General features: G+C 43.8%; 1 protein-coding gene and 7 non-coding genes across 10 annotated transcripts; all 8 read left to right on the top strand.

Annotated features, from left to right (window-relative positions):
* The first annotated feature begins 1,540 nt into the window (after window positions 1-1,540).
* On the top strand, window positions 1,541-1,731 carry LOC130350573 (U2 spliceosomal RNA). Its single transcript, XR_008887659.1, has one exon. It is a non-coding gene; the product is annotated as a U2 spliceosomal RNA (small nuclear RNA).
* Window positions 1,732-3,820: 2,089 nt separating this feature from the next.
* On the top strand, window positions 3,821-4,011 carry LOC130350564 (U2 spliceosomal RNA). Its single transcript, XR_008887651.1, has one exon. It is a non-coding gene; the product is annotated as a U2 spliceosomal RNA (small nuclear RNA).
* A 2,077-nt stretch (window positions 4,012-6,088) lies between these two features.
* On the top strand, window positions 6,089-6,279 carry LOC130350539 (U2 spliceosomal RNA). The gene has a single exon (XR_008887628.1). It is a non-coding gene; the product is annotated as a U2 spliceosomal RNA (small nuclear RNA).
* Window positions 6,280-8,371: 2,092 nt separating this feature from the next.
* Window positions 8,372-8,562, top strand: LOC130350538 (U2 spliceosomal RNA). The gene has a single exon (XR_008887627.1). It is a non-coding gene; the product is annotated as a U2 spliceosomal RNA (small nuclear RNA).
* A 2,082-nt stretch (window positions 8,563-10,644) lies between these two features.
* On the top strand, window positions 10,645-10,835 carry LOC130350536 (U2 spliceosomal RNA). Its single transcript, XR_008887626.1, has one exon. It is a non-coding gene; the product is annotated as a U2 spliceosomal RNA (small nuclear RNA).
* Window positions 10,836-12,942: 2,107 nt separating this feature from the next.
* Window positions 12,943-17,698, top strand: LOC130350512 (uncharacterized). Of its 3 annotated transcripts, XM_056554889.1 has the most exons (6): window positions 12,943-14,432; window positions 14,682-14,816; window positions 15,899-15,947; window positions 16,038-16,079; window positions 16,743-16,832; window positions 17,495-17,698. In XM_056554889.1, the coding sequence occupies exons 1-6, from the start codon at window positions 13,140-13,142 to the stop codon at window positions 17,554-17,556; spliced, it is 1,671 nt and encodes a 556-aa protein (XP_056410864.1). In that variant the 5' UTR covers window positions 12,943-13,139; the 3' UTR covers window positions 17,557-17,698. The 3 variants fall into 3 exon arrangements, 1 of the variants encoding a protein (XP_056410864.1); XR_008887606.1 differs by lacking the exons at window positions 15,899-15,947; window positions 16,038-16,079 and having other exon boundaries at window positions 16,743-16,801; window positions 17,495-17,556; XR_008887605.1 differs by lacking the exons at window positions 15,899-15,947; window positions 16,038-16,079 and having other exon boundaries at window positions 17,495-17,534.
* Window positions 17,699-18,046: 348 nt separating this feature from the next.
* Window positions 18,047-18,236, top strand: LOC130350516 (U2 spliceosomal RNA). The gene has a single exon (XR_008887609.1). It is a non-coding gene; the product is annotated as a U2 spliceosomal RNA (small nuclear RNA).
* A 2,082-nt stretch (window positions 18,237-20,318) lies between these two features.
* LOC130350565 (U2 spliceosomal RNA) lies at window positions 20,319-20,509 on the top strand. Its single transcript, XR_008887652.1, has one exon. It is a non-coding gene; the product is annotated as a U2 spliceosomal RNA (small nuclear RNA).
* Window positions 20,510-22,210: the final 1,701 nt, after the last annotated feature.

Below are 22,210 nucleotides of genomic sequence, written 5' to 3'. Positions count from 1 at the left end.
GTGGTATTGCAAAGGCAAAGACAAATGCTTCCAGCCATCCATTGCACTAATGGATTGGTCATCAGCTGGCTGTCTATGTCCCGCATCAATATAGACCAAAGTACAGAGTGGTTAGGCTATGCTATTGTGCACCTACCTGATGCATCAGAAGGTGCGAGGCCCGCCCTTGCTAAATTCTGTGCACAGACTTTGAGATCTATACTTTAGACTGTATCTAAACCTGCTCCAACATGGACTGACATTCTGGCCTACTTTCAGCCGATGCGACTTGTCTGTCGCTGAACAGTCGCTTTTTATGTATTCAGCACCTATGTATAATGTTGTAAAAATGCTCTAGAAGCTAAAGTCGCAGAAATGTCACACATATTTGGCCTGCAACTTTCTGTGCGACAAATTCAGACAGGAAAAATCAGTATAAATCCTTAGAAAATTATCCCCCAGTGTCTCCATCTGCTGGCGGTATTGAATAAGCATTGCTGCACTGATGGGGTATGCATTAGACGGAAAAAAAGAAGAAAAAGAAGAATAATACGCCCAGAAAAGAGGCGAAAAGGAGAAAAACGTAAAAAAACGTGAAAAAAAAGTAAGAGGAAGAGAAGGGAAAAAAAGGTGGAAATGGGTTTAAAAGTGATTTCGGCGGAGAAATATATATATATATATATATATATATATATATATATACGCGCACACACACACATATATATAAACGTATTCTCCGTTGAGATATTGCAGCCGCTGCTGTGTCCAGGCCCAGGAGCCTTAGCACTGTGCTGTGATGTCACTCAATACCACTGACATCACTAGGTGTAAACAACATCTCTCCTTTGCTGTGTATGTGACTATGGAGCTGTTTGGTGATGTCGTCTATTATGGCCTTCATAGAAGCAACAGGAGATTGTTGCATCCATCTAGAACCCTCAGAACTACAGTGCTATGATGTCACTCACTTCCACAGGCCTTGCAGAGTGTAAACAACAACAACCCAGCTTTGTTGTGTATGTAACCATAGGGATTTGTGATGTCACCTAGAACCTTCACAGCAGCGACAGCTTTATGAGGAGCATCAGCACTGCTCTGCCTGAGCAGAACCATCACCGCCATAGGTTGTCAAATAACCCGGGTTTAACCCACACAGGTAAGTCCAATGGGGTGCAGGCATGTCCTCTATGCTTACAGCTTCCCGTGGGTGTTGGTTTGATACCGTTTGGGGACAGCCAAGGAGGCATCTGCAGGCAACAAAGGAAGGTGTGTGCTTGTGTGTGTGTTTCCTATGCAGATCCTAAGCCCAGTGTCACATGCAAGTAGGAGGAGTAAGAAGGGTTCCTGGCAAATCCGGGTTATGGATTGCATTTAAAAAGGCCCCGTGGGAGTGCAATGGGCCCCTGTCTTGCTGCTTAGCAATAATGGTATGGGTTTAGGTTCTGCTGTGTGTACTGGTGGTTGACTGCCCCCCAGCCCAGAGTGTGCATGGAAAATTGTCTGGCAGCCTCCCTGACAGCAAGCAGTGATAGTGCCCATGAAGGGCACCTTGTTGGGCCCGCCCGCTTCTCGGCCTTTTGGCTAAGATCAAGTGTAGTATCTGTTCTTATCAGTTTAATATCTGATACGTCCCCTATCTGGGGACCATATATTAAATGGATTTTTGAGAACGGGGGCCGATTTCGAAGCTTGCTTCCGTCGCCCTATGCATTGACCCGATATGGCAGTATCTTCGGGTACAGTGCACCACCCCCTTACAGGGTTAAAAAGAAAGATTCCTACTTTCATTGCTACCTGCTTGCTGGCTAGCCAGCTAGCCAGCCCTGTGGGCCTTGCTGCTGCTGCAGCCAAAAAACAAAAGGTGGTGCTGCTGCTGCTTCTGCTGCTTCTGCTTCTGCTTGTGTCTGGCCGCTGTTGGAGCGTCCAGGCACAGGACTTCTGCTGCTGCTGACTAAATGGCCTCCTTAATTGGATCATTTGAGTAGCCAGCACACCTGTGCAGGTAGGGCATGACATGATAGGCAGCTGCCTTGATAGCGGGTGGGTGCTGAATCTTCCTAATTGACAAAATAAGATTAATGCTTATGAAGAAATATAAAATCTCATCCCTTCCCCAATATCGCGCCACACCCCTACCCCTTAATTCCCTGGTTGAACTTGATGGACATATGTCTTTTTTCGACCGTACTAACTATGTAACTATGTAACATAACATGGGGGGGGGGGGTCTCCTGGCTGTTCACACAGGTGTGTCATTGCTGTACATTGACCATGCATTGCTTCTGTGGTATTGCAAAGGCAAAGACAAATGCTTCCAGCCATCCATTGCACTAATGGATTGGTCATCAGCTGGCTGTCTATGTCCCGCATCAATATAGACCAAAGTACAGAGGGTTAGGCTATGCTATTGTGCACCTACCTGATGCATCAGAAGGTGCGAGGCCCTTGCTAAATTCTGTGCACAGACTTTGAGATCTATACTTTAGACTGTATCTAAACCTGCTCCAACATGGACTGACATTCTGGCCTACTTTCAGCCGATGCGACTTGTCTGTCGCTGAACAGTCGCTTTTTATGTATTCAGCACCTATGTATAATGTTGTAAAAATGCTCTAGAAGCTAAAGTCGCAGAAATGTCACACATATTTGGCCTGCAACTTTCTGTGCGACAAATTCAGACAGGAAAAATCAGTATAAATCCTTAGAAAATTATCCCCCAGTGTCTCCATCTGCTGGCGGTATTGAATAAGCATTGCTGCACTGATGGGGTATGCATTAGACGAAAAAAAAGAAGAAAAAGAAGAATAATATGCCCAGAAAAGAGGCGAAAAGGAGAAAAACGTAAAAAAACGTGAAAAAAAAGTAAGAGGAAGAGAAGGGAAAAAAAGGTGGAAATGGGTTTAAAAGTGATTTCGGCGGAGAAATATATATATATATATATATATATATATATATATATATATATATACGCGCACACACACACATATATATAAACGTATTCTCCGTTGAGATATTGCAGCCGCTGCTGTGTCCAGGCCCAGGAGCCTTAGCACTGTGCTGTGATGCCACTCAATACCACTGACATCACTAGGTGTAAACAACATCTCTCCTTTGCTGTGTATGTGACTATGGAGCTGTTTGGTGATGTCGTCTATTATGGCCTTCATAGAAGCAACAGGAGATTGTTGCATCCATCTAGAACCCTCAGAACTACAGTGCTATGATGTCACTCACTTCCACAGGCCTTGCAGAGTGTAAACAACAACAACCCAGCTTTGTTGTGTATGTAACCATAGGGATTTGTGATGTCACCTAGAACCTTCACAGCAGCGACAGCTTTATGAGGAGCATCAGCACTGCTCTGCCTGAGCAGAACCATCACCGCCATAGGTTGTCAAATAACCCGGGTTTAACCCACACAGGTAAGTCCAATGGGGTGCAGGCATGTCCTCTATGCTTACAGCTTCCCGTGGGTGTTGGTTTGATACCGTTTGGGGACAGCCAAGGAGGCATCTGCAGGCAACAAAGGTAGGTGTGTGCTTGTGTGTGTGTTTCCTATGCAGATCCTAAGCCCAGTGTCACATGCAAGTAGGAGGAGTAAGAAGGGTTCCTGGCAAATCCGGGTTATGGATTGCATTTAAAAAGGCCCCGTGGGAGTGCAATGGGCCCCTGTCTTGCTGCTTAGCAATAATGGTATGGGTTTAGGTTCTGCTGTGTGTACTGGTGGTTGACTGCCCCCCAGCCCAGAGTGTGCATGGAAAATTGTCTGGCAGCCTCCCTGACAGCAAGCAGTGATAGTGCCCATGAAGGGCACCTTGTTGGGCCCGCCCCTTTCACGGTTATCGCTTCTTGGCCTTTTGGCTAAGATCAAGTGTAGTATCTGTTCTTATCAGTTTAATATCTGATACGTCCCCTATCTGGGGACCATATATTAAATGGATTTTTGAGAACGGGGGCCGATTTCGAAGCTTGCTTCCGTCGCCCTATGCATTGACCCGATATGGCAGTATCTTCGGGTACAGTGCACCACCCCCTTACAGGGTTAAAAAGAAAGATTCCTACTTTCATTGCTACCTGCTTGCTGGCTAGCCAGCTAGCCAGCCCTGTGGGCCTTGCTGCTGCTGCAGCCAAAAAACAAAAGGTGGTGCTGCTGCTGCTTCTGCTGCTTCTGCTTCTGCTTGTGTCTGGCCGCTGTTGGAGCGTCCAGGCACAGGACTTCTGCTGCTGCTGACTAAATGGCCTCCTTAATTGGATCATTTGAGTAGCCAGCACACCTGTGCAGGTAGGGCATGACATGATAGGCAGCTGCCTTGATAGCGGGTGGGTGCTGAATGTTCCTAATTGACAAAATAAGATTAATGCTTATGAAGAAATATAAAATCTCATCCCTTCCCCAATATCGCGCCACACCCCTACCCCTTAATTCCCTGGTTGAACTTGATGGACATATGTCTTTTTTCGACCGTACTAACTATGTAACTATGTAACATAACATGGGGGGGGGGGGGGTGTCTCCTGGCTGTTCACACAGGTGTGTCATTGCTGTACATTGACCATGCATTGCTTCTGTGGTATTGCAAAGGCAAAGACAAATGCTTCCAGCCATCCATTGCACTAATGGATTGGTCATCAGCTGGCTGTCTATGTCCCGCATCAATATAGACCAAAGTACAGAGGGTTAGGCTATGCTATTGTGCACCTACCTGATGCATCAGAAGGTGCGAGGCCCTTGCTAAATTCTGTGCACAGACTTTGAGATCTATACTTTAGACTGTATCTAAACCTGCTCCAACATGGACTGACATTCTGGCCTACTTTCAGCCGATGCGACTTGTCTGTCGCTGAACAGTCGCTTTTTATGTATTCAGCACCTATGTATAATGTTGTAAAAATGCTCTAGAAGCTAAAGTCGCAGAAATGTCACACATATTTGGCCTGCAACTTTCTGTGCGACAAATTCAGACAGGAAAAATCAGTATAAATCCTTAGAAAATTATCCCCCAGTGTCTCCATCTGCTGGCGGTATTGAATAAGCATTGCTGCACTGATGGGGTATGCATTAGACGAAAAAAAAGAAGAAAAAGAAGAATAATACGCCCAGAAAAGAGGCGAAAAGGAGAAAAACGTAAAAAAACGTGAAAAAAAAGTAAGAGGAAGAGAAGGGAAAAAAAGGTGGAAATGGGTTTAAAAGTGATTTCGGCGGAGAAATATATATATATATATATATATATATATACGCGCACACACACACATATATATAAACGTATTCTCCGTTGAGATATTGCAGCCGCTGCTGTGTCCAGGCCCAGGAGCCTTAGCACTGTGCTGTGATGTCACTCAATACCACTGACATCACTAGGTGTAAACAACATCTCTCCTTTGCTGTGTATGTGACTATGGAGCTGTTTGGTGATGTCGTCTATTATGGCCTTCATAGAAGCAACAGGAGATTGTTGCATCCATCTAGAACCCTCAGAACTACAGTGCTATGATGTCACTCACTTCCACAGGCCTTGCAGAGTGTAAACAACAACAACCCAGCTTTGTTGTGTATGTAACCATAGGGATTTGTGATGTCACCTAGAACCTTCACAGCAGCGACAGCTTTATGAGGAGCATCAGCACTGCTCTGCCTGAGCAGAACCATCACCGCCATAGGTTGTCAAATAACCCGGGTTTAACCCACACAGGTAAGTCCAATGGGGTGCAGGCATGTCCTCTATGCTTACAGCTTCCCGTGGGTGTTGGTTTGATACCGTTTGGGGACAGCCAAGGAGGCATCTGCAGGCAACAAAGGTAGGTGTGTGCTTGTGTGTGTGTTTCCTATGCAGATCCTAAGCCCAGTGTCACATGCAAGTAGGAGGAGTAAGAAGGGTTCCTGGCAAATCCGGGTTATGGATTGCATTTAAAAAGGCCCCGTGGGAGTGCAATGGGCCCCTGTCTTGCTGCTTAGCAATAATGGTATGGGTTTAGGTTCTGCTGTGTGTACTGGTGGTTGACTGCCCCCCAGCCCAGAGTGTGCATGGAAAATTGTCTGGCAGCCTCCCTGACAGCAAGCAGTGATAGTGCCCATGAAGGGCACCTTGTTGGGCCCGCCCCTTTCACGGTTATCGCTTCTCGGCCTTTTGGCTAAGATCAAGTGTAGTATCTGTTCTTATCAGTTTAATATCTGATACGTCCCCTATCTGGGGACCATATATTAAATGGATTTTTGAGAACGGGGGCCGATTTCGAAGCTTGCTTCCGTCGCCCTATGCATTGACCCGATATGGCAGTATCTTCGGGTACAGTGCACCACCCCCTTACAGGGTTAAAAAGAAAGATTCCTACTTTCATTGCTACCTGCTTGCTGGCTAGCCAGCTAGCCAGCCCTGTGGGCCTTGCTGCTGCTGCAGCCAAAAAACAAAAGGTGGTGCTGCTGCTGCTTCTGCTGCTTCTGCTTCTGCTTGTGTCTGGCCGCTGTTGGAGCGTCCAGGCACAGGACTTCTGCTGCTGCTGACTAAATGGCCTCCTTAATTGGATCATTTGAGTAGCCAGCACACCTGTGCAGGTAGGGCATGACATGATAGGCAGCTGCCTTGATAGCGGGTGGGTGCTGAATGTTCCTAATTGACAAAATAAGATTAATGCTTATGAAGAAATATAAAATCTCATCCCTTCCCCAATATCGCGCCACACCCCTACCCCTTAATTCCCTGGTTGAACTTGATGGACATATGTCTTTTTTCGACCGTACTAACTATGTAACTATGTAACATAACATGGGGGGGGGGGGTCTCCTGGCTGTTCACACAGGTGTGTCATTGCTGTACATTGACCATGCATTGCTTCTGTGGTATTGCAAAGGCAAAGACAAATGCTTCCAGCCATCCATTGCACTAATGGATTGGTCATCAGCTGGCTGTCTATGTCCCGCATCAATATAGACCAAAGTACAGAGGGTTAGGCTATGCTATTGTGCACCTACCTGATGCATCAGAAGGTGCGAGGCCCTTGCTAAATTCTGTGCACAGACTTTGAGATCTATACTTTAGACTGTATCTAAACCTGCTCCAACATGGACTGACATTCTGGCCTACTTTCAGCCGATGCGACTTGTCTGTCGCTGAACAGTCGCTTTTTATGTATTCAGCACCTATGTATAATGTTGTAAAAATGCTCTAGAAGCTAAAGTCGCAGAAATGTCACACATATTTGGCCTGCAACTTTCTGTGCGACAAATTCAGACAGGAAAAATCAGTATAAATCCTTAGAAAATTATCCCCCAGTGTCTCCATCTGCTGGCGGTATTGAATAAGCATTGCTGCACTGATGGGGTATGCATTAGACGAAAAAAAAGAAGAAAAAGAAGAATAATACGCCCAGAAAAGAGGCGAAAAGGAGAAAAACGTAAAAAAACGTGAAAAAAAAGTAAGAGGAAGAGAAGGGAAAAAAAGGTGGAAATGGGTTTAAAAGTGATTTCGGCGGAGAAATATATATATATATATATATATATATATATATATATATATATATATATACGCGCACACACACACATATATATAAACGTATTCTCCGTTGAGATATTGCAGCCGCTGCTGTGTCCAGGCCCAGGAGCCTTAGCACTGTGCTGTGATGTCACTCAATACCACTGACATCACTAGGTGTAAACAACATCTCTCCTTTGCTGTGTATGTGACTATGGAGCTGTTTGGTGATGTCGTCTATTATGGCCTTCATAGAAGCAACAGGAGATTGTTGCATCCATCTAGAACCCTCAGAACTACAGTGCTATGATGTCACTCACTTCCACAGGCCTTGCAGAGTGTAAACAACAACAACCCAGCTTTGTTGTGTATGTAACCATAGGGATTTGTGATGTCACCTAGAACCTTCACAGCAGCGACAGCTTTATGAGGAGCATCAGCACTGCTCTGCCTGAGCAGAACCATCACCGCCATAGGTTGTCAAATAACCCGGGTTTAACCCACACAGGTAAGTCCAATGGGGTGCAGGCATGTCCTCTATGCTTACAGCTTCCCGTGGGTGTTGGTTTGATACCGTTTGGGGACAGCCAAGGAGGCATCTGCAGGCAACAAAGGTAGGTGTGTGCTTGTGTGTGTGTTTCCTATGCAGATCCTAAGCCCAGTGTCACATGCAAGTAGGAGGAGTAAGAAGGGTTCCTGGCAAATCCGGGTTATGGATTGCATTTAAAAAGGCCCCGTGGGAGTGCAATGGGCCCCTGTCTTGCTGCTTAGCAATAATGGTATGGGTTTAGGTTCTGCTGTGTGTACTGGTGGTTGACTGCCCCCAGCCCAGAGTGTGCATGGAAAATTGTCTGGCAGCCTCCCTGACAGCAAGCAGTGATAGTGCCCATGAAGGGCACCTTGTTGGGCCCGCCCCTTTCACGGTTATCGCTTCTCGGCCTTTTGGCTAAGATCAAGTGTAGTATCTGTTCTTATCAGTTTAATATCTGATACGTCCCCTATCTGGGGACCATATATTAAATGGATTTTTGAGAACGGGGGCCGATTTCGAAGCTTGCTTCCGTCGCCCTATGCATTGACCCGATATGGCAGTATCTTCGGGTACAGTGCACCACCCCCTTACAGGGTTAAAAAGAAAGATTCCTACTTTCATTGCTACCTGCTTGCTGGCTAGCCAGCTAGCCAGCCCTGTGGGCCTTGCTGCTGCTGCAGCCAAAAAACAAAAGGTGGTGCTGCTGCTGCTTCTGCTGCTTCTGCTTCTGCTTGTGTCTGGCCGCTGTTGGAGCGTCCAGGCACAGGACTTCTGCTGCTGCTGACTAAATGGCCTCCTTAATTGGATCATTTGAGTAGCCAGCACACCTGTGCAGGTAGGGCATGACATGATAGGCAGCTGCCTTGATAGCGGGTGGGTGCTGAATGTTCCTAATTGACAAAATAAGATTAATGCTTATGAAGAAATATAAAATCTCATCCCTTCCCCAATATCGCGCCACACCCCTACCCCTTAATTCCCTGGTTGAACTTGATGGACATATGTCTTTTTTCGACCGTACTAACTATGTAACTATGTAACATAACATGGGGGGGGGGGGGGGTCTCCTGGCTGTTCACACAGGTGTGTCATTGCTGTACATTGACCATGCATTGCTTCTGTGGTATTGCAAAGGCAAAGACAAATGCTTCCAGCCATCCATTGCACTAATGGATTGGTCATCAGCTGGCTGTCTATGTCCCGCATCAATATAGACCAAAGTACAGAGGGTTAGGCTATGCTATTGTGCACCTACCTGATGCATCAGAAGGTGCGAGGCCCTTGCTAAATTCTGTGCACAGACTTTGAGATCTATACTTTAGACTGTATCTAAACCTGCTCCAACATGGACTGACATTCTGGCCTACTTTCAGCCGATGCGACTTGTCTGTCGCTGAACAGTCGCTTTTTATGTATTCAGCACCTATGTATAATGTTGTAAAAATGCTCTAGAAGCTAAAGTCGCAGAAATGTCACACATATTTGGCCTGCAACTTTCTGTGCGACAAATTCAGACAGGAAAAATCAGTATAAATCCTTAGAAAATTATCCCCCAGTGTCTCCATCTGCTGGCGGTATTGAATAAGCATTGCTGCACTGATGGGGTATGCATTAGACGAAAAAAAAGAAGAAAAAGAAGAATAATACGCCCAGAAAAGAGGCGAAAAGGAGAAAAACGTAAAAAAACGTGAAAAAAAAGTAAGAGGAAGAGAAGGGAAAAAAAGGTGGAAATGGGTTTAAAAGTGATTTCGGCGGAGAAATATATATATATATATATATATATATATATATATACGCGCACACACACACATATATATAAACGTATTCTCCATTGAGATATTGCAGCCGCTGCTGTGTCCAGGCCCAGGAGCCTTAGCACTGTGCTGTGATGTCACTCAATACCACTGACATCACTAGGTGTAAACAACATCTCTCCTTTGCTGTGTATGTGACTATGGAGCTGTTTGGTGATGTCGTCTATTATGGCCTTCATAGAAGCAACAGGAGATTGTTGCATCCATCTAGAACCCTCAGAACTACAGTGCTATGATGTCACTCACTTCCACAGGCCTTGCAGAGTGTAAACAACAACAACCCAGCTTTGTTGTGTATGTAACCATAGGGATTTGTGATGTCACCTAGAACCTTCACAGCAGCGACAGCTTTATGAGGAGCATCAGCACTGCTCTGCCTGAGCAGAACCATCACCGCCATAGGTTGTCAAATAACCCGGGTTTAACCCACACAGGTAAGTCCAATGGGGTGCAGGCATGTCCTCTATGCTTACAGCTTCCCGTGGGTGTTGGTTTGATACCGTTTGGGGACAGCCAAGGAGGCATCTGCAGGCAACAAAGGTAGGTGTGTGCTTGTGTGTGTGTTTCCTATGCAGATCCTAAGCCCAGTGTCACATGCAAGTAGGAGGAGTAAGAAGGGTTCCTGGCAAATCCGGGTTATGGATTGCATTTAAAAAGGCCCCGTGGGAGTGCAATGGGCCCCTGTCTTGCTGCTTAGCAATAATGGTATGGGTTTAGGTTCTGCTGTGTGTACTGGTGGTTGACTGCCCCCCAGCCCAGAGTGTGCATGGAAAATTGTCTGGCAGCCTCCCTGACAGCAAGCAGTGATAGTGCCCATGAAGGGCACCTTGTTGGGCCCGCCCCTTTCACGGTTATCGCTTCTCGGCCTTTTGGCTAAGATCAAGTGTAGTATCTGTTCTTATCAGTTTAATATCTGATACGTCCCCTATCTGGGGACCATATATTAAATGGATTTTTGAGAACGGGGGCCGATTTCGAAGCTTGCTTCCGTCGCCCTATGCATTGACCCGATATGGCAGTATCTTCGGGTACAGTGCACCACCCCCTTACAGGGTTAAAAAGAAAGATTCCTACTTTCATTGCTACCTGCTTGCTGGCTAGCCAGCTAGCCAGCCCTGTGGGCCTTGCTGCTGCTGCAGCCAAAAAACAAAAGGTGGTGCTGCTTCTGCTGCTTCTGCTTCTGCTTGTGTCTGGCCGCTGTTGGAGCGTCCAGGCACAGGACTTCTGCTGCTGCTGACTAAATGGCCTCCTTAATTGGATCATTTGAGTAGCCAGCACACCTGTGCAGGTAGGGCATGACATGATAGGCAGCTGCCTTGATAGCGGGTGGGTGCTGAATGTTCCTAATTGACAAAATAAGATTAATGCTTATGAAGAAATATAAAATCTCATCCCTTCCCCAATATCGCGCCACACCCCTACCCCTTAATTCCCTGGTTGAACTTGATGGACATATGTCTTTTTTCGACCGTACTAACTATGTAACTATGTAACATAACATGGGGGGGGGGGGGGGGTGTCTCCTGGCTGTTCACACAGGTGTGTCATTGCTGTACATTGACCATGCATTGCTTCTGTGGTATTGCAAAGGCAAAGACAAATGCTTCCAGCCATCCATTGCACTAATGGATTGGTCATCAGCTGGCTGTCTATGTCCCGCATCAATATAGACCAAAGTACAGAGGGTTAGGCTATGCTATTGTGCACCTACCTGATGCATCAGAAGGTGCGAGGCCCTTGCTAAATTCTGTGCACAGACTTTGAGATCTATACTTTAGACTGTATCTAAACCTGCTCCAACATGGACTGACATTCTGGCCTACTTTCAGCCGATGCGACTTGTCTGTCGCTGAACAGTCGCTTTTTATGTATTCAGCACCTATGTATAATGTTGTAAAAATGCTCTAGAAGCTAAAGTCGCAGAAATGTCACACATATTTGGCCTGCAACTTTCTGTGCGACAAATTCAGACAGGAAAAATCAGTATAAATCCTTAGAAAATTATCCCCCAGTGTCTCCATCTGCTGGCGGTATTGAATAAGCATTGCTGCACTGATGGGGTATGCATTAGACGAAAAAAAAGAAGAAAAAGAAGAATAATACGCCCAGAAAAGAGGCGAAAAGGAGAAAAACGTAAAAAAACGTGAAAAAAAAGTAAGAGGAAGAGAAGGGAAAAAAAGGTGGAAATGGGTTTAAAAGTGATTTCGGCGGAGAAATATATATATATATATATATATATATATATATATATACGCGCACACACACACATATATATAAACGTATTCTCCGTTGAGATATTGCAGCCGCTGCTGTGTCCAGGCCCAGGAGCCTTAGCACTGTGCTGTGATGTCACTCAATACCACTGACATCACTAGGTGTAAACAACATCTCTCCTTTGCTGTGTATGTGACTATGGAGCTGTTTGGTGATGTCGTCTATTATGGCCTTCATAGAAGCAACAGGAGATTGTTGCATCCATCTAGAACCCTCAGAACTACAGTGCTATGATGTCACTCACTTCCACAGGCCTTGCAGAGTGTAAACAACAACAACCCAGCTTTGTTGTGTATGTAACCATAGGGATTTGTGATGTCACCTAGAACCTTCACAGCAGCGACAGCTTTATGAGGAGCATCAGCACTGCTCTGCCTGAGCAGAACCATCACCGCCATAGGTTGTCAAATAACCCGGGTTTAACCCACACAGGTAAGTCCAATGGGGTGCAGGCATGTCCTCTATGCTTACAGCTTCCCGTGGGTGTTGGTTTGATACCGTTTGGGGACAGCCAAGGAGGCATCTGCAGGCAACAAAGGTAGGTGTGTGCTTGTGTGTGTGTTTCCTATGCAGATCCTAAGCCCAGTGTCACATGCAAGTAGGAGGAGTAAGAAGGGTTCCTGGCAAATCCGGGTTATGGATTGCATTTAAAAAGGCCCCGTGGGAGTGCAATGGGCCCCTGTCTTGCTGCTTAGCAATAATGGTATGGGTTTAGGTTCTGCTGTGTGTACTGGTGGTTGACTGCCCCCCAGCCCAGAGTGTGCATGGAAAATTGTCTGGCAGCCTCCCTGACAGCAAGCAGTGATAGTGCCTATGAAGGGCACCTTGTTGGGCCCGCCCCTTTCACGGTTATCGCTTCTCGGCCTTTTGGCTAAGGTATAGGGATATACCTTGGCTGATCCGGTTCCTGCTTTTGTGGGTGCTCTGAGACCCCCCTCCTCGGCCCTGGGACATCGCCCTTCGTTGGGCTTAAGTCCCTTGCTGCTATTGGGGAGGGGGCCCACCTCAGTGTAGAGTTGCGATCCCCCTTTGCCTTAGGGACCTAGTGTCTCTTTGGTGCGCTTGATTGTGAGCATGGCGTCAGCCAGTGACGGAGATCCAGGCATGGTACCATCTTATGCCAAGCTCAAGAACTCAGTACGTATATCGTACTTGGAGGACCAGAGAAAGAACCGGGACCTGAAGTACATCGTGGAGCAAGTTCTGCTGGGCGTCTTTGGATTAAGGAAGCATGAGATATTATCCATCCAAGATTATCCGAAAAGAGGAGTATACGATGTTACTTTTACGGAAGGAGGTATTTACAAGGACTTTGTTATACAGATGAAGAAGGTAAGCGGAGATGCCCGCTTGAGTGGAATAAGAATTGTTGAGCACTTTCCCGATGAACTTATGCTTTTAGTTATAAAAATGTACTCTCCATACGTTAAAGAAGATGAAATTGTTGTGTTTTTAAGGAATTTTTGTAAAAAAATTATAAATAGAGGGAAAGTGATGAATGAGTGTGGAATATGGTCCTCTAAGTGGAAGTTTCTGGTTGAGTTCAAAGAAGATCTATTACTCCCAGGACGAAAGGTTATGCCTCCAGCTCGGTTCAAGTTAGGAAATGTAAATGGTGACGTGTTTTTCCCAGGAATGCCCAATTTCTGCAGAGCTTGTAGAAGATATGGACATGATAAAAACGTATGTGAGAGTACATGTACAAATTGTGGCAGCACTGAGCACTCCTCCAGAGAATGCACAAAAGAAAAGAAATGCAGTTTATGTTACAGAGTTGACCATTTGTATGCTTCTTGTCCTCACAGAAACAAAGAGAAACAACAGAGAAGCCAGCCAGACCCCCGTCATATGAACAGAGAAGACAGCAAACCAGAAGAAAACCCAACTGATCAACATGGTGAGTCTGCTACCTCTGATGAAGATGGATATGAGAAACCCTCCAGCATGAAGGTAAGAAGAAAGGAGAAGAAAGCATGGCAGACAGGAGCTCCTCTCTCGCAGCAGAGGGGTAGTAACCTGGATGAAGCTGTCAGCAAGCCTCAGAGTGCCCCCCTGAGGAAGCCAGAAAATGTTGGGGCTAAGAGAAGAAAGACCGGAACAGGAAGAGAAGAGGCGTTTGTGGAAGAAGAGGGGGGGGTAGGGATGCCATCAGGTGTTCCAGCCCCCTCCCCAAGTGAAACAGGCAACTCGTCCATGGTTCCCGACACGGTGGAAGTCGTTGTGCCCGACCAGCTGCCCGGGGTGGCTCCGACAGGTCATCCCGGGGAGGAGATGGACACTGGGCAAGGTGACGGAGACGGGACAACCCCTGTTCCGGCGAAGAGGAATCCTCTCCTTAGTCCCCTACCGGAGGATCTTCAGGAGGAGGTAATGGAGGAGTCAGACGGTAGCAGCTCACCGGAATCTCTGGTGACAGTGAGATCAGAAGGGGGAAATGATAGTTTTGGGGGTCTGGCTGATGAGGATGAGATAGAATGTGCACAAAGATATTGAAAGTGGTCTCTCTGTAACCTTTAATGATGGCGCTCCATGGACTCTCCCTCAATGTGAGGGGCCTTAAGACACACGCAAGAAGAACTGCTATTTTTAATTTTTTATCCTTTTTGTCTGCATCAGTTTTCTTCTTACAGGAATGTGGCATCCCTCACCAAGCATCATACAAGAAATATGAAGAAGACTGGAAGCATGGCCCCTCAGTGTGGTCAGGGTCCAACGCATCTAAATCTGGAGGAGTTGCTATACTTTTTAAGGGTAATGTTAATATAATTTTTAAGCAAGAGATTTTACCAGGAAGGATTTTATTAGTTAAAGCTTTTATAAATGGTTTTACATGGCAGTTTTTAAACTTTTATGGTTCACCTGATAAAAAAGAAAGAGAAGAGATGTTAGAGATTTTACCTCTTTTTATTAATGATTCTTATCCTTTGATTTTAGCTGGGGATTTTAATTGTGTTTTAAGAGGTGAGAAAAGATATTCTCGAGCTACTAGTAGAAATTATGATAAGACATCTAACATTTTAAAAAATATTACTTTAGATTTTAGGCTTATAGATGTTTTTAAAAAATGTAATCCAAATTTACCTGATACTGAAGGCATTACATGGAGTAATGTGAATTGTAGCTCGAGGATTGATTTTATCTTCTCTTCTCAAAATGTTTTACCTGCCAAATGTGAGCTTTTAACTAATATATTTTCTGATCATAAATGTCTTCTATTTGTTTTAAATCCTGTTCCTGGTTTTAAGAGGGGTATTGGTTCATGGAAATTGAACATATCTCTTTTAGAAGATAAAATAATCTTAACAGAATACGCCAATTTTTATAATAAATGTAAAAATAATAGAGACCCAAATATAGATATAAAAGTATGGTGGGAAAATATGAAGAAAAAAACTAAAGATTTTTTTATAAAACAAGGTATCCAAAAAGCTAAAGATAAAAGACATTGTTATGATATTTTAAATACACATCTTCAAACTCTTTTTAAATTGCACAATATAGGGATAGATGTAAAAGATGATATTGTTAACATTAAAAAAGAAATAAAAACATTTTTAAATGAAAAAGGTAAAGAGATCATTTTTAAAGCTAAAATCAAACATATTGAAAATAACGAAAAATGTACAAGATATTTTTTTAAAAAATCTAATCAAAAAAGAGTCCATATCGAAAAACTAGAAGGAGAAGTGGAGATGAATAAAATTTTATTTAAAGTACAATGTTATTATAGGGAACTTTTTAATGAGAAAAAAATAGATGCTAATTTCATGAACGATGCCTTAAACAAAATAGAACGTGTTTTAGAGAATAATTCTCAATCCTTTCTTTTACAGTCTATCCCAGAGAAGGAAATATTGGATACCATAAACAGTTTTAATTTGGGTAAAGTACCAGGGTCTGATGGCCTGCCAATCGAATTTTATAAGGTTTTTTATGAGGTTTTAAAAGATGATCTTTTATCTCTTTTTACAGATGTTTTTAATACCAAGATTTTACCACAGTCATGGAAAATGGGTGAGGTTTCTCTGCTCTTTAAAAAAGGTGATAAAGAGGATATTAGGAATTGGAGACCAATAACCCTTTTAAACGCTGATTATAAAATAATGGCTAAAATATGTGCAAACAGACTAAAAAATGTTATAGATAAATTAATACATAATAATCAAGTGTGTGGTATACCGGGTAGAAACATGTGGGAAAATTTAAACCTCATAAAAGATATAATAGAAGATGCTAAAATAAGGAAAAGTAATTTAGCAATTTTAACAATAGACTTTGAAAAAGCATTTGACAGAGTCTCGCACTGTTTTTTATTTAATGTTTTAAATAAAATGGGCATACCAGAAGGTTTTTTAACGTCACTCAAAGCCTTTTATAATGACTGTTTTAGCAAAATTTTAATTAATGGTTTTAAGACTGAAATGGTTCCTTTAAAATCTGGTGTGAAGCAGGGTTGCCCCCTATCACCCCTTTTATTTATTTGTGCACTAGAGCCACTTTTATGTGTCATAAGAGGTGATAAACAGATCCGTGGGATAAGGCTCCCCGGAGGAAATGGTCTTGAAGCTAAAGTAGTCAGTTATATGGATGATGTAGCAGTGACATGTCAAGATAGCCTGGCACTTAAAAAAACTTTAACACAAATTAACTATTTCTGTTGTGCTTCTGGTTTTAAAGTGAATTTTAACAAGTGCGAGATTTTAAAAGTCGGCAAGCTGGATACAAGAGACATAAAGGTACCGGTAGTAGAAAAAGTAAAAATTTTAGGTGTGTATTTTAATGAATTAAATAATGGAAACGAAAGCTGGGAGCTAACAATGCAAAAGGTGAACCAAAAATTATGTGTATGGAGACTAAGAGACCTTACAATGGAAGGAAAAGTGCTGATTTTAAAGATGGTGATTTTACCTTTGCTTTTATATTTAAGTTTAGTGTTCCCACCTAACACACATATAATACGTAAAGTCTCAAAAGTCTGTTACACCTTTTTTTGGAATTCCAAATATGAGAAGTTAAAAAGAGAAATTGTATCTAAACCTAAAGAGAAAGGGGGGAAAAGTTTTACTGATTTTACTGCGTTCCTTTATACAAAATTCTTTTCATTGTGTCTTAAGAATGTTTTTAAAGACAACTATTGGTCGTTCTTTTTGCGCTATAATGTTGGTAATCTCATGAGACACCATGGTTGGTTTGAAACAGATCTTAAACACCCTTATGCTTTTAACCTCCCTATTACTTATTGTATTTTAGAAAAGATTGTTTCTCTTTTTAAACTGTTTGATTTTAGTAAAGATATTCTAATCGATGGGAAAAAACTTACGAGAGTCATTTTAAACAATATTAACATGTGCCAAGTTGGAAATTTTAATGATGATAAATGTAAAGAAATCTGGAGAATTGTGAACTCATTTTATCTTTTTAACTCACAGAAGGACTTATCCTGGAGCTGCATCCACAGTTGCCTTCCGTGCCGGGCTTTCCAACACCGTAGAGGATTTGCAAGCACAGCAAAGTGTCCAAGAGAGGGATGCCACGAAGAGGAGACTGTTTTACATCTTTTATGGACATGTGATTTTTCTAGAAGGATATGGACTAAAATGCTGCCACTTTTAAACAAAATTGCTGCTATAAAAGACTTGGACTATAATATGGTTTTATATGGGTGTTTGGATTGTCCCGGCGAACAAGAGAAACGGAAGGCATGGCAAATAATAAACTGTGTGAAGGCAGCTCTGTGGAAAAATAGGAATATTTTATTATTTAAAAAGGACATTTTATCTTTCGATGATGTTATTGGAATGATATTAAGTGAAATGTACATCTATCTTTTAATCGATAAACAAAGTGATGAGTTTGCATTCTTAAAATGGCATTTTACCGACTGGCATATGTGAAATTGTAAAATTGTAAGTTTTTTATGTTCCCCTGGTTTTAATGCTATGTAACTATGTAACTATGTTAAAACTTGAAACTTAAATAAAATAGGTGTGTACCTGTGAAGGTGCAGCCAAGTTAAAATCTGTTCTTATCAGTTTAATATCTGATACGTCCCCTATCTGGGGACCATATATTAAATGGATTTTTGAGAACGGGGGCCGATTTCGAAGCTTGCTTCCGTCGCCCTATGCATTGACCCGATATGGCAGTATCTTCGGGTACAGTGCACCACCCCCTTACAGGGTTAAAAAGAAAGATTCCTACTTTCATTGCTACCTGCTTGCTGGCTAGCCAGCTAGCCAGCCCTGTGGGCCTTGCTGCTGCTGCAGCCAAAAAACAAAAGGTGGTGCTGCTGCTGCTTCTGCTGCTTCTGCTTCTGCTTGTGTCTGGCCGCTGTTGGAGCGTCCAGGCACAGGACTTCTGCTGCTGCTGACTAAATGGCCTCCTTAATTGGATCATTTGAGTAGCCAGCACACCTGTGCAGGTAGGGCATGACATGATAGGCAGCTGCCTTGATAGCGGGTGGGTGCTGAATGTTCCTAATTGACAAAATAAGATTAATGCTTATGAAGAAATATAAAATCTCATCCCTTCCCCAATATCGCGCCACACCCCTACCCCTTAATTCCCTGGTTGAACTTGATGGACATATGTCTTTTTTCGACCGTACTAACTATGTAACTATGTAACATAACATGGGGGGGGGGGGTCTCCTGGCTGTTCACACAGGTGTGTCATTGCTGTACATTGACCATGCATTGCTTCTGTGGTATTGCAAAGGCAAAGACAAATGCTTCCAGCCATCCATTGCACTAATGGATTGGTCATCAGCTGGCTGTCTATGTCCCGCATCAATATAGACCAAAGTACAGAGGGTTAGGCTATGCTATTGTGCACCTACCTGATGCATCAGAAGGTGCGAGGCCCTTGCTAAATTCTGTGCACAGACTTTGAGATCTATACTTTAGACTGTATCTAAACCTGCTCCAACATGGACTGACATTCTGGCCTACTTTCAGCCGATGCGACTTGTCTGTCGCTGAACAGTCGCTTTTTATGTATTCAGCACCTATGTATAATGTTGTAAAAATGCTCTAGAAGCTAAAGTCGCAGAAATGTCACACATATTTGGCCTGCAACTTTCTGTGCGACAAATTCAGACAGGAAAAATCAGTATAAATCCTTAGAAAATTATCCCCCAGTGTCTCCATCTGCTGGCGGTATTGAATAAGCATTGCTGCACTGATGGGGTATGCATTAGACGAAAAAAAAGAAGAAAAAGAAGAATAATACGCCCAGAAAAGAGGCGAAAAGGAGAAAAACGTAAAAAAACGTGAAAAAAAAGTAAGAGGAAGAGAAGGGAAAAAAAGGTGGAAATGGGTTTAAAAGTGATTTCGGCGGAGAAATATATATATATATATATATATATATATATATATATATACGCGCACACACACACATATATATAAACGTATTCTCCGTTGAGATATTGCAGCCGCTGCTGTGTCCAGGCCCAGGAGCCTTAGCACTGTGCTGTGATGTCACTCAATACCACTGACATCACTAGGTGTAAACAACATCTCTCCTTTGCTGTGTATGTGACTATGGAGCTGTTTGGTGATGTCGTCTATTATGGCCTTCATAGAAGCAACAGGAGATTGTTGCATCCATCTAGAACCCTCAGAACTACAGTGCTATGATGTCACTCACTTCCACAGGCCTTGCAGAGTGTAAACAACAACAACCCAGCTTTGTTGTGTATGTAACCATAGGGATTTGTGATGTCACCTAGAACCTTCACAGCAGCGACAGCTTTATGAGGAGCATCAGCACTGCTCTGCCTGAGCAGAACCATCACCGCCATAGGTTGTCAAATAACCCGGGTTTAACCCACACAGGTAAGTCCAATGGGGTGCAGGCATGTCCTCTATGCTTACAGCTTCCCGTGGGTGTTGGTTTGATACCGTTTGGGGACAGCCAAGGAGGCATCTGCAGGCAACAAAGGTAGGTGTGTGCTTGTGTGTGTGTTTCCTATGCAGATCCTAAGCCCAGTGTCACATGCAAGTAGGAGGAGTAAGAAGGGTTCCTGGCAAATCCGGGTTATGGATTGCATTTAAAAAGGCCCCGTGGGAGTGCAATGGGCCCCTGTCTTGCTGCTTAGCAATAATGGTATGGGTTTAGGTTCTGCTGTGTGTACTGGTGGTTGACTGCCCCCAGCCCAGAGTGTGCATGGAAAATTGTCTGGCAGCCTCCCTGACAGCAAGCAGTGATAGTGCCCATGAAGGGCACCTTGTTGGGCCCGCCCCTTTCACGGTTATTGCTTCTCGGCCTTTTGGCTAAGATCAAGTGTAGTATCTGTTCTTATCAGTTTAATATCTGATACGTCCCCTATCTGGGGACCATATATTAAATGGATTTTTGAGAACGGGGGCCGATTTCGAAGCTTGCTTCCGTCGCCCTATGCATTGACCCGATATGGCAGTATCTTCGGGTACAGTGCACCACCCCCTTACAGGGTTAAAAAGAAAGATTCCTACTTTCATTGCTACCTGCTTGCTGGCTAGCCAGCTAGCCAGCCCTGTGGGCCTTGCTGCTGCTGCAGCCAAAAAACAAAAGGTGGTGCTGCTGCTGCTTCTGCTGCTTCTGCTTCTGCTTGTGTCTGGCCGCTGTTGGAGCGTCCAGGCACAGGACTTCTGCTGCTGCTGACTAAATGGCCTCCTTAATTGGATCATTTGAGTAGCCAGCACACCTGTGCAGGTAGGGCATGACATGATAGGCAGCTGCCTTGATAGCGGGTGGGTGCTGAATGTTCCTAATTGACAAAATAAGATTAATGCTTATGAAGAAATATAAAATCTCATCCCTTCCCCAATATCGCGCCACACCCCTACCCCTTAATTCCCTGGTTGAACTTGATGGACATATGTCTTTTTTCGACCGTACTAACTATGTAACTATGTAACATAACATGGGGGGGGGGGGGGGTCTCCTGGCTGTTCACACAGGTGTGTCATTGCTGTACATTGACCATGCATTGCTTCTGTGGTATTGCAAAGGCAAAGACAAATGCTTCCAGCCATCCATTGCACTAATGGATTGGTCATCAGCTGGCTGTCTATGTCCCGCATCAATATAGACCAAAGTACAGAGGGTTAGGCTATGCTATTGTGCACCTACCTGATGCATCAGAAGGTGCGAGGCCCTTGCTAAATTCTGTGCACAGACTTTGAGATCTATACTTTAGACTGTATCTAAACCTGCTCCAACATGGACTGACATTCTGGCCTACTTTCAGCCGATGCGACTTGTCTGTCGCTGAACAGTCGCTTTTTATGTATTCAGCACCTATGTATAATGTTGTAAAAATGCTCTAGAAGCTAAAGTCGCAGAAATGTCACACATATTTGGCCTGCAACTTTCTGTGCGACAAATTCAGACAGGAAAAATCAGTATAAATCCTTAGAAAATTATCCCCCAGTGTCTCCATCTGCTGGCGGTATTGAATAAGCATTGCTGCACTGATGGGGTATGCATTAGACGAAAAAAAAGAAGAAAAAGAAGAATAATACGCCCAGAAAAGAGGCGAAAAGGAGAAAAACGTAAAAAAACGTGAAAAAAAAGTAAGAGGAAGAGAAGGGAAAAAAAGGTGGAAATGGGTTTAAAAGTGATTTCGGCGGAGAAATATATATATATATATATATATATATATATATATATATATATATACGCGCACACCCACACATATATATAAACGTATTCTCCGTTGAGATATTGCAGCCGCTGCTGTGTCCAGGCCCAGGAGCCTTAGCACTGTGCTGTGATGTCACTCAATACCACTGACATCACTAGGTGTAAACAACATCTCTCCTTTGCTGTGTATGTGACTATGGAGCTGTTTGGTGATGTCGTCTATTATGGCCTTCATAGAAGCAACAGGAGATTGTTGCATCCATCTAGAACCCTCAGAACTACAGTGCTATGATGTCACTCACTTCCACAGGCCTTGCAGAGTGTAAACAACAACAACCCAGCTTTGTTGTGTATGTAACCATAGGGATTTGTGATGTCACCTAGAACCTTCACAGCAGCGACAGCTTTATGAGGAGCATCAGCACTGCTCTGCCTGAGCAGAACCATCACCGCCATAGGTTGTCAAATAACCCGGGTTTAACCCACACAGGTAAGTCCAATGGGGTGCAGGCATGTCC

Source organism: Hyla sarda, unplaced genomic scaffold (genome assembly GCF_029499605.1).
Source record: "Hyla sarda isolate aHylSar1 unplaced genomic scaffold, aHylSar1.hap1 scaffold_949, whole genome shotgun sequence".
NCBI classification, from domain to species: domain Eukaryota; kingdom Metazoa; phylum Chordata; class Amphibia; order Anura; family Hylidae; genus Hyla; species Hyla sarda.
The sequence above is the reverse complement of the archived record's forward strand: the minus strand, read 5'-3'. Positions and strand labels throughout refer to the sequence as shown.

Excerpts from the sequence above, each read along its gene's own strand:
- LOC130350512 (XM_056554889.1), top strand. The coding sequence starts at position 13,140 with ATGGCGTCAGCCAGTGACGGAGATCCAGGCATGGTACCATCTTATGCC. Across the intron at positions 14,433-14,681 it reads CGGAGGATCTTCAGGAGGAG|TTTTCTTCTTACAGGAATGT; the intron begins GTAATGGAGGAG and ends TGTCTGCATCAG. Across the intron at positions 14,817-15,898 it reads AGTTGCTATACTTTTTAAGG|TCTATCCCAGAGAAGGAAAT; the intron begins GTAATGTTAATA and ends TTTCTTTTACAG.